The following is a 10,555-nucleotide window of genomic DNA, read 5'->3' on the forward strand; positions in this document are numbered from 1 at the left end:
TAAGAGGTGGAAGAGCAGCGTCTGCCGAGATGCAAAGCGGGCCACGGTCATACAAGTCGAGGGTGGATTGCGTGAGAGAGGAGAAGGGCAGCGCAGGCTAAGACGGGCTTGCAGCGGTGCGGGTGGTCTACGCTTCAAATCAAAAAGAGGAATGGGGTACCAAGGACTTGGTTCAGAGACGGGCATTACCCCGGCGGTGATCGAACAGGGCCTTTTCTCTCGGTGCAGAGTCAACAGGCCCTATACGCTGAATTGCCTCACTCGGCCGTCGTGACACGGCCGGCCTGGCTGTCTTGACGTAGTGGCTCTTGCACATGGTGGACGAGGTACAAGATGTGGGAGCTTACGAGGCCGATGCTTCAGCAACACATGACTTAATCTAGGGACGGCGCCGAGAACAAACGGACATGGCACGACTAGACTGCATCGACGTGGTGATCACTACTCTAGCTATGCACATGATCTCACATGATTGAATACCTCGTCGGCCGCTCTTCTCCCAAGTGCTGACACCCCTACCAACCTAGCCAAAAGTTTGACTCGACTCGATTATTTGCGGTGAATCGATTTGATAATACCAAACAACCTCACTCACAATAACGAGGCGTTCATGTTTGAAGAATAGATGGGGGGGGGGGCAGGCCACGGCAACACAATCCTCCGACGAGATAACCATGACATGTCGAAACCTCAAACTCCCAGACCAGAAACGCAGTTCAACCCCCATCCGCATTTCCTTCCTGGCCATTGCGCGTCTGCCCCAAGCATCAAGCCCGATACAAGCGGCTATCGTCCCCAATCAACGACTTCGGACTCGCCGCGTTCCCCAATCAGCACACAAACCTCCCCCATGCCCACTCCACCGCAGCCCGCCCTCCACATTCCGTGCCGCAACGCCAAACAGACGCTCAACCGAAAAGCGAGGTGCAAAAAAGGGAAAAAAGAACTCAGAGTGGGCCCCCGCCCTGAGACCGAGTGCGAGAAGGTCGATCGAACCCTAAACAATCTTTTCGGCGCAAAATTAAACTTACAGAAACGTGGGTATACGTAGGTAGTTGGTATACGCATTCCCCCCTCCCTTTGTCCACCATCGCTTGCACACAAAACGGTGACACGTCCACACACACACCCAACACACCGGATCCTCTCGCTTTCGCATCCCATCCCATCGTTGCCCTACCCTACCTATCATCCCATCCCATCCCAGTCCGCCAACAAACCCTCGCACACAAAGCTACACTAACACACACACGGCCCAATCGCATACACTACCAAGTCCAGGAAAACCCCTAGCTGATCGCCCAAATCTCATTTATTTACGTATGCAGTATGCACATGTAGCATGGCAGCGGCACGTTTTTGTAGTAGTGACAAGGCGAACGAACGAACGAATGAGAGGCTAGGCGCACGCACGTGAAAGCAAAGCCAGGAATAGCATCAGCCAGCAAAGCGAAAAGCAGTGGAATTTCGCCTGAGTGAAAAGTATGCGGGTAGGGCTTATCGCACTGCATCAACTTACCTACCTACCTACCTACCCGCGTGCGGTTTCGTTTCGCTGCGCTGGATCCCTCTTCGAATAACGAACTAACTTACATGCACTTTTCTGCCTCACTCCTGCGTCTCCCTTTGCTTTTCCCATGGCCGCGCCGCGCCGCCGCATCCATGCCTATCCGCCATCCGCCTGCCTGTGCCTTTACAACCGGCTGCGGCCGAACCTCTACCCCCCTGTCCCCTGCCCAAGTACAAGTCTGACTGCCCCATCTCATCAGCACCATGCGTACGTACTGTAGGTCAGATATGTATCTCGGCCGCGCACCCCTTTCAAACTTAATCATAACTTGATCAACATCATGTCATGCGGTTCAGCATTCACTTTCGTATCGTCTGCCACGTCGCTGTTGTAAAGCGCAGGAATCTGCTCGCCTACCTTGCGTGTCGTGATAACTAATCAAACCCCCCCGCCCTGCCCGCCTAGCCGGCACATTGGTCGTTTAAAAGGCAAGCGTGCAAGCGACATGCGGCGTGGATGGGCGGTTTAGTTGTTCGCCGACCTGGACCAGATTGTGGGGAATGCCATGCGCGCGCGCGGTTGTTAGGGGTGTGCGAGGGTGAGTGCGCGCAGGTTTGTAGGGATGGATGGATTGGGAGAGGTTGATTGCGCGGGGAGGTAGGTATGTTGATGGGTGTGAATGTGCTGCGATTGTGCAGAGTAGAGCAGAGTAAGTAGCTAAGTACATGTAGACGGACGGACGGAAAAACGTGTGTCGACGTTAATGTGTGCACGTTCACTCCATGAGTCGTAGTTTATTAAGTCATTGAGATATAGTTCCTCAGAAGTCGTCTCGCTGCCGGGTGCATCCCTGGGACCAGCTGTACGTACATATCACCACAAGCCGACCCCACACTGTTCCCCCCATTTCCACCAACATCAACCAAGTGTAATGGTATTCACATAATAACACCACTCTCAAGGCCAAAGCTCCTCAGTCCTCCACCCACCATTCGTCTTCGCACTCTCATCAAACGTGTACCTGTACCTGCGTCCCTTCTCCGGGTCGCTAAGATCAGTCTGCTCCACCTCATCAGGAACAATGACTACAAGACGGAAGTTCTTGCGCGCAACGGGATCATTTAAGTCATCAGCTTTGGAGCCCAGAGCCAGATTCTTATCGTCATAAGGTTCCTCCACGCGCTGACCAGGCGGCGGGTTCTTGAACGAGCCTATATCGTAATTCAAATTAGCCAGACATTCCCATACAACGCAAAGAAATCATGAAATGAAAGCAAAACATACCCTTAATCCCCGGACTCTGATTCCCAAAAAACCCCGTAACCTCCCTCGCCCAACTAAACTCACCCTCCTTACCCTCCTGCACAACCCTCATCCTCTTCCCAACCTCACTCTTCACAGTCCTCACACCACTGCTCTCCTCATCCTTATCCATATCATCCGCAATCACAAACGCCCTTCCTTTAACCCGCCACTGCGTGCCCTTTTCCGCAATCCAATACACGGCTTCCACGGGCCCCCCACCCCCACTCCCCTGTATCTGCGCCGTACTCTCCGCATGCCCCGCGCTCGTCGCAAAGATCTGCCCGACCTTCTCCATGCGCACGTCGGTCGTGAAGGTCGGACAGTCGCTTTGGTACACGGCCGGGTTGCGCGGTGCGGTGTTGTGTTTGTTTTCGGGGAGCTCAGCGAAGAAGCCGCGGTGGATGCAGTAGCGGACGCGGGGGGACGAGGGGTGTAGGGGAGCCGCTGGGGGCGCTGGCGAGGGTTCCGAGGACGAACTCGGGGGGATTTGAGGGATGAGAGGTGGGTGTTGAAGAGTGTTTTCCATGGTGCGGGTGGGAGGGCGGCGGCGGTGGGCGTCGTGGTTGACATGGTGCCGAGGAGACGCGTGAGGCGGTGGGTTGCTGTGCGTGAAGCTATGGTTGCTTTGTTGTGAAAGGGGTTGGGCTTTGTGCATGGGTTGGGTGTGGGTTTGGGAGGGGAGTTCAATTGAGATGGGTGCTGTTGTTGTATTTGACGCGGTGCTGTTAACTACGGGGGACTCATGTCGTCATCACCCACATGTTGCAGAGTCAATGAGGTCAAGCCTTTTTTGCTTTGTTTGGACTAATGCACGCGATGGCTGGAGGTTTACTAGTAAAAGCGCCATGATGGATATTTCGCATGTAGTGGGTGATGAGGTATGCTGTGGGTATGTAGTGTTTGAGCGATGAGCGACAGAGGTGCTGAGTTCACCCAAGCCAATTAGCAAACATCTCACGTTCATTACCACTTACAGCTCAATACCACCCAGGTGACATGAAATACTTGACAGCGACAGTGTGAGCAGACCCGATTTCATTTCTAATAGATATATTTAACGCCTTTAATAATTTTCGTATACTACAGTGTCAAGTATCTTATGTCACCAGGTGATCTGGTCAACAAAAACATACAAACATCAAGTCTGCAATTAAACTTCACTCGCACCTCGTAACCACTCGCACAACCCCAAGCTTCTAGACCCCACTTCCCTTCCGTCCCACCTCATGCACCGGCAACCAGGATACCCCACCTGGCACATGCCAGCCACGCTACACAGCATCGCGGCGCCTCCGAGACCGTTCAGCAAGTCAAGATCTATGTACCACCTTGTACCCAGTAACTCCACCCATAAGATGTTACACAAGTCGGCGACCTGAGCCACGTCGCTTAGTACAATTGATATTTGTGTTCGCTTGCTCGCATACCTAACCCCCAAAAGAGACCGAATCATCTCGGCGCGTACAGAAGAGATTGATACGTCATTGGATGTAATATATTGTGTCTATGGGACTGATATGTGGTATACCATGGATGTTGCGAATATATGATACACTGCTTCTCGATAGCGCAAGGCTTAGGTCGCCTTCTTGAAGAAATTGGCAATGCTGCCCTGACCCTTCTTGACAGCGTTCTTTCCCTTTGCTGTGGTTGCAGGCTTAGGCGCCGGCTTGGCCTTCTTCGGTACAGGTTCTTCTTCTGAGAAAGACTCCCAAACGAATTCTTCTTTGGTCACTGTATACTGTTAGTCGTAATCATGCAGGATACAAGGACTGCTCACCGAGATAGCCGTCCTCATCCTTGACCTTCTTCTTCTTCATCACTCGTCTTCGGCCTCGTCGCCGGCCATTGATAACGGTGACTGTACCTTCGCCCTCATCTGCTGCGGGCTCATCCACTGTAGCTGTTGTAGTAGCTTCAGGGGGTGCATCTATTGCAGCCGGGGCATCGGTCATTTCATCGTCTGTTAAAGTTAGACAGTAAACGGGAGAAAGCCAGCATCAACTCACCATCATCTTCCATCATTTTGCGGAGTCGCTCGGCTCGTTCCTCTCGTGCTTTGCGGGCAGCCTCATTCTTCTCTTCGTCAATCTTGATTTCAGGTTCATCATCAGGATCGCCCTCATCCTCGGACATTCCTTGCATTGGTTCTGGTTATGTTAGTTTTGTAGCATGTAACAAGTTCGAAGTAGTACTTGCCGTCTTCAACCGCAGGCGTAGTCTCCTTTGGCTTGGACTTTGCCTTTGCGAATGACTTGAATATATCGCTTGTCGCCTTGTCCTTCTTCGCCCCAGATTTGGAGTCTTGTTTCTTGAGAGCAGCCGAAACCGTAGATGGTTGGGGGTCTGGACGTCCTGATGTATTCTCCTCAGAAGCGCTTCCTCTTCGTGCAGGCGCAGGCGCAGGTGCGGGTGCGGGTGCAGGCGCAGGCGTTTCTTTCTCTTTCGTACGAATGGTCGCAGTTGCTTTTGTAGCGGGTTTCAGAACAGGCTTCGCGGTGGCTTTCGACGTTGTGGCATCCTTGGGAAGAGCGTACTTGGCAGTCCTTCTCTACATCATATTAGCTTCACCATGTGTAGGGCGTAGAATGCGACCCATACCTTGATATGCTTGTTCCGAATTGAACCATATATACTCCATCTCTTCAAAGGATCCTTCTTTGCATCCTCTTTCCTGGCTTCCTCATTGCACATGGACAGCACCCCGAGAATCTGCTTTTTTTAGTATGACCCACGCAGTATCCAATTGCTTCGTACCTCGATCGGTGCACGCTCAATACTATATACGTGAATAGCTGCGCCCTCTTCAAACTCAGCGCGGGTCTCTGTCGTAGCCGTCAGTCCCATTTTCCAAGTAGCTAGTACTAAACGTACCCTCCAACTCCTCTTCCTGCACCAACACAATGTGTGTCTCCCTTACACCTCTTGGTGCTGGCGTGTCTTCGTCGTCAGAGTCGTTCGCAAAGTCGGAATCGTCAGACTCTTCAGACTTCATTTCGGTGTCATTGGTGCTCCGGTTGTTGACGCTATTGGACCTTCGGGGTGTACCGGTGATGAGGTAGGTGGCATGGACAGAGCCTGGCTTTCGTGCATTCTGTTTCTTGTGAAACTCAAAGAGCATCCTATATCATGTGAGCTGATGCCCGCATCTAGTACCAATTCAACTGACCGTTTCGCCGTATTGACATTAGTCTTGAGCGCCCTACTAAGCAGCCTATAAGTCACGGGCTTGCCCTCTGTAAGCACTTGTACGGCCAGGTAGTCCTTGTACCCCTTTTCTGCCATTGTGTCTGTTGTTGTCGTTGACACTGCTGTTGCAGTCGTGGTGGCAGAAGTTGGGAAGCGCGTCGCGGGGCTGACTCGGAATCACGCGTCGTGCTTTCCCTTTCTTACCAACATGACTCGAATGACAAGGCACATCGTCAGCAGTCCGAGTCACCATCACTCGCAAATATAACAATCATGAGTACTGGCGAAGACGACGATCTAAAACTGCAGCGTGCCTCAGCGTCGCTTTTGTCCGATCTCACCAAGCTCATTCCGCGGCTCCTTCGTCAACGCCAACATGGCTCGTCATCAGGCCATGTCCGCTATCATGTCAGAACAGCAGACATGTATAAAGCTTGCAGTCTGGTATGAGCTCAATGCGCGTGTATCATTGCAGCCTCGCTGACAACCTTAGATTGAGCCGTTTCAGGAGGACCCCCAAATCCTGGATACCCACCTCAAGAACTTCATTCCGCCACTGGTTGCTACCTACATCGAGGTGATTTCACTGGGTACCAAAGAAGAGCCGAAAGATGGGTTTGTGCCTCTTGCGCATGCCATATGCTACATCTTGAACACGTTTTGCAAAGTTCGAGGCGAGAAGGTCATTAAAGGCTTCTTCAACAACGAGCCACGTTATCTCGAACTAATCCTATCTGAATTGGAGGCCAGTGACGACACCGACCCTGAGAGCGACGTTGCAATTAAACAAGCAGCAAGCCGACCATGGATCCAGCGTTATGTGCTGCTATCATGGTTGTCCCAATTGCTGCTCGCGCCTTTCCCTCTAGAGTCCATGTCTAGCCTTCAATCATCATCAGAAGTACCAGCAGCTCTTGGGCTACAACTGCCTCCAGAGCTACCTGGGGTAACCATCCGTGTCCTCGCTGTTTGCATATCAAGACTTAGATCTCCAACAAAAGAGAGAAATGCTGCTGCAGTCCTTTTGGTCAAGATGTGTGTGCGACCCGACATGCAGAAGCTTGGGTTACTAGATGCCATGGTTCAGTGGTTGCTGTCGTTCTTCTCCAAGATTTCCGAGGATCAAGTCGACATACACCAGTGCCTTGGCATGTTGTCGTTTCTATCTGGCTTATTAGCATCCGCCACTAACGATGAGCTCGGTCCTTTCCTTGCGACGATCTACCAGTCCTGTAGGAGGATTATCGATCAAGAAAGCCTTGCTTTTGTCAGATCCTCGGCTGTAGCTCGCAAGCTGGTTGTCAAGAGCCTGCGCAATATCACAATCCATTGCCTCCAGGCAACATCTACCCTCCCTGGGCTCGATCCAACAATCGTTTTGGAAGAAGTCATTGAATACCTTCTCGAAGCACTTGCGGATGGCGACACTCCAGTCAGATATGGCGCAAGCAAGGCACTCAGCATGATTACTCTTAAGCTGGATGCGGAGATGGCCGGCGAAGTGATTGAGGCGATTCTTGGCTCGCTCACAGAGAACATCTACTGGCAAGGGTCCAAACGCAATCTGAACAGTGTGAATCCACTTCAATGGCATGGGTTGACTCTGACGCTGGCACAACTCCTTTATCGAAAAGCCATCTCAACAGACCACTTATCCGATGTGCTTAATGCTCTTCTGCTTTCTCTCAGTTTCGAGCAGCGATCACCTACTGGCGGATCCATCGGTACCAACGTACGTGATGCGGCTTGCTTCGGTATCTGGGCGCTGTCGCGACGCTACCCTACAGCGGATCTTTTGGCTGTAGAAACCGCGTCGATACGGGCTTCAGAGCATCTCAAATCGCTGCACGTTCCTCAGGTTTTGGCAATCGAACTGGTAGTTGCTGCATGCTTGGACCCGGCCGGCAACATCAGAAGAGGATCATCTGCTGCACTTCAAGAGCTTATAGGTCGACACCCAAACACGATCGAAGAGGGCATACCACTTGTGCAGATTGTAGACTTCCACGCTGTCGGACTCCGTCAACGAGCCATGTGCGATGTAGCGATCAAAGCTGGGAATCTACAACCGCTGTATTGGGAGGCGCTATTTGAGGGTTTACTAGAATGGCGAGGCACTGGCTCGCTAGACGCAGACTCGCGCCTGTTTGCAGCAGAAGCTATAGGTTCCTTATCCGTTGGCCGATCTTCAGGCGTGATACAGCGTATGACAAACCAAGTCTGCAACAAACTTGCTGCGTTGCGACCTAGGGAAGTTGAAGAACGTCAAGGGCTGGTGTCAGCTCTTGCAGCTCTCATAAACACAAGAGGAGGTGTACCAGACAGCGATGAACGGGACACCTTACACTCATCACTTCTGCGTCTCTGGGCGCTACTGAAAGGCGATCTGAAGCTGGAAGACAAGGCGTTTACATCCCCAGCACTGCGCCCGCAGTTTACGGCATCTTCGGTATGCGCATTCATCGGCGCGATGGCTAGCCTCACTATCGATACCTCCACTGAGCTTTGGCCTTCCGATTTGCCCACCACAGAGATTTGCAGTTTGTTGAATCTGTGTCTTGCTCGTCACGAAGAACCAGTTCTAGACGCCATAGCAAATGCTGTGCCAGCCATAGTGTCCCTGCTTGCCAAGATACCAGGGGCGGACATTGACAGCGTTTTGTCTTCGTGGCTGACTCGGCTAGAGAACGAAGCGTCATACAATGGCCTTCGGTGCTCTGGACATGCAATTGCCCTCGGTGCTGCGGACTGCAGTCTAGGTGGGTTGGCGACAAATTCTGGAATCGAGGATATTCAGCGACGCATTGTCAAGGTACTCACGTTCAGGTGCACGTCAGCTGTCGCGATCGAGGCCCGAACTGTCGCTCTGAGAGCTTTGGGTAGTTTGTTAAGCGGAAAAGCCTCGCAACCAGGCCAGTTCGCCTCCGATGTGGAAAACCAAGTAAGGAGTGCGCTTCATATCGCTCTTAACGACTACACAATTACAGAACGGGGCGATGTTGGATCACTCGTTCGACTGGAAGCCGTGAATACTGTTCGATTAGCGTGGGCTTCTGGATTACTCACCTCAACCCAAGCCGAGCCGGATGATGAGATCTATGCCGACATCCTACGACTATCCCTCGAAAAGCTAGACAAGATGAGAGTGAAAGCTACACAAGCTCTCCAATTCAAGTCCGGCAGCACTGCGACAACGGATGACGTGTCCAGCAAAGCTTATTTCTCACTTGCGCTCGCTTCGTTGCAGTCAACAACAAGTCTTGTCATCAAGGAAGCTATCTGTATCGGCTTCGTAAGCTCCGCGGGCATGGGCTCAGAGTCTGTGGTGCAGCACTCAAGATCAGCTTTGCTAGAGTTTGCCGATACGTTGCCCGAAGAAAGTGCCCCAGATGTCCAAACCTTCACCTTGGGTGATCTTGCAAATTGCTTACTATCGATTCTTAAGAGAAATCTTGACAACGAAAGAATCTTACTTCCGTTATTGGAGGTGGTTGCATTCATGTTCGATATGCAGGTTATGCAACGCCTACAACAGACGTCATTCAAGTATATACAACTCCCTGCGTACAGAATGCATCAGCTAACATCCTTAGCTTCCGAGTTCTTCTCTCGTACACACAGAAAGCACACTTCAAATCCACGCACATGCAGAAGCTCCATCTCGCCCTAGACGTCTATCGAGGATTGGGCGTAATCACGTCAACACGCGGTGAAACGCTCACCAAAGTCATCAGCATGCTTCTACACCCGTTCCCCAAGGTACGTACACGATTTAGGGCTCAGCACATTGAGGCTAACAGCCGTATAGATACGCATCACCGCAGCAGAGGCGTTATGGTTCCTGACGCATGAAGAGGGGTTGAAGCGACATGATTGGAGTCTGCCCCCGAAGAGCCTGCATCCTGCTGTCAATGCAATCAAAGCGAAAGTCACAGGAACCGCAGCTCAGTAACGTTGGTCCTACTGAATTGATGCGCCACTAACATCTGGGATGCGACCGTACTGCTGGGCCGACTCGATATTCTCATCGTGCAAGCGCCCTCTTGGTTATTGAAAGACATTTGGTTATGTTTTAGATGTCCTACGAAGAACTCGAAATGTCGAAGATACCTTGTCAACGAGGGGCTCCTGCCGTATCACGTTAGCGCTAACGATACGGCATAGTTACCGTGCCTCTCGTCCCTGACTGAGACGGAAAAGATGTGCACTATTCCCGGTAATTGGTCGGGGGCCATTTTCAAGTAGCATAATCCAACAAGCATTTACATTAACGTCGTCTTCCGTATTTTCTAAACTTGATATACCAGCCCCGCGCCCACATCTACCTCATCTAAATCCCACAGCATGTCAGGCAGTGAAGAAAGCACCCGATATAGGCAAGACTATGACCATATTATCACAATAAACCTAAAAGCAGGCGTTTCCGAACCGCGGAAGAGTACCATTGCGCGGGCGAATACACAGAGATTCCAGGACTCACCGGGAGTTTCGAGAGTGGATTTAGCGGTTACGACGTCTGCTATTTATAGGACTGGGCGTGGGGCGCAGAAT

General features: G+C 51.8%; 3 protein-coding genes across 3 annotated transcripts; 1 reads left to right on the forward strand and 2 right to left on the reverse strand.

Annotated features, from left to right (window-relative positions):
- Positions 1 to 2,467: 2,467 nt before the first annotated feature.
- Positions 2,468 to 3,341, reverse strand: PtrM4_037510 (uncharacterized protein; the record flags this gene model as incomplete). The annotated part of the gene is made up of 2 exons (XM_001939526.2): positions 2,468 to 2,721; positions 2,795 to 3,341. 2 exons carry the CDS (start codon positions 3,339 to 3,341, stop codon positions 2,468 to 2,470), a joined length of 801 nt encoding a protein of 266 aa, XP_001939561.2.
- Positions 3,342 to 4,391: 1,050 nt separating this feature from the next.
- On the reverse strand, positions 4,392 to 6,100 carry PtrM4_037520 (putative dna polymerase subunit cdc27 protein; the record flags this gene model as incomplete). The annotated part of the gene is made up of 8 exons (XM_066104218.1): positions 4,392 to 4,549; positions 4,683 to 4,778; positions 4,825 to 4,965; positions 5,267 to 5,366; positions 5,417 to 5,527; positions 5,573 to 5,640; positions 5,690 to 5,937; positions 5,985 to 6,100. 8 exons carry the CDS (start codon positions 6,098 to 6,100, stop codon positions 4,392 to 4,394), a joined length of 1,038 nt encoding a protein of 345 aa, XP_065966420.1.
- A 177-nt stretch (positions 6,101 to 6,277) lies between these two features.
- PtrM4_037530 (CIN1, Beta-tubulin folding cofactor D) lies at positions 6,278 to 9,956 on the forward strand (the record flags this gene model as incomplete). The annotated part of the gene is made up of 4 exons (XM_066104219.1): positions 6,278 to 6,448; positions 6,498 to 9,550; positions 9,598 to 9,763; positions 9,813 to 9,956. 4 exons carry the CDS (start codon positions 6,278 to 6,280, stop codon positions 9,954 to 9,956), a joined length of 3,534 nt encoding a protein of 1,177 aa, XP_065966421.1.
- Between the last annotated feature and the right edge of the window lie 599 nt (positions 9,957 to 10,555).

The sequence above is a fragment of the Pyrenophora tritici-repentis genome, chromosome 1, assembly GCF_003171515.1.
Source record: "Pyrenophora tritici-repentis strain M4 chromosome 1, whole genome shotgun sequence".
Classification (NCBI taxonomy): Eukaryota; Fungi; Ascomycota; class Dothideomycetes; order Pleosporales; family Pleosporaceae; genus Pyrenophora; species Pyrenophora tritici-repentis.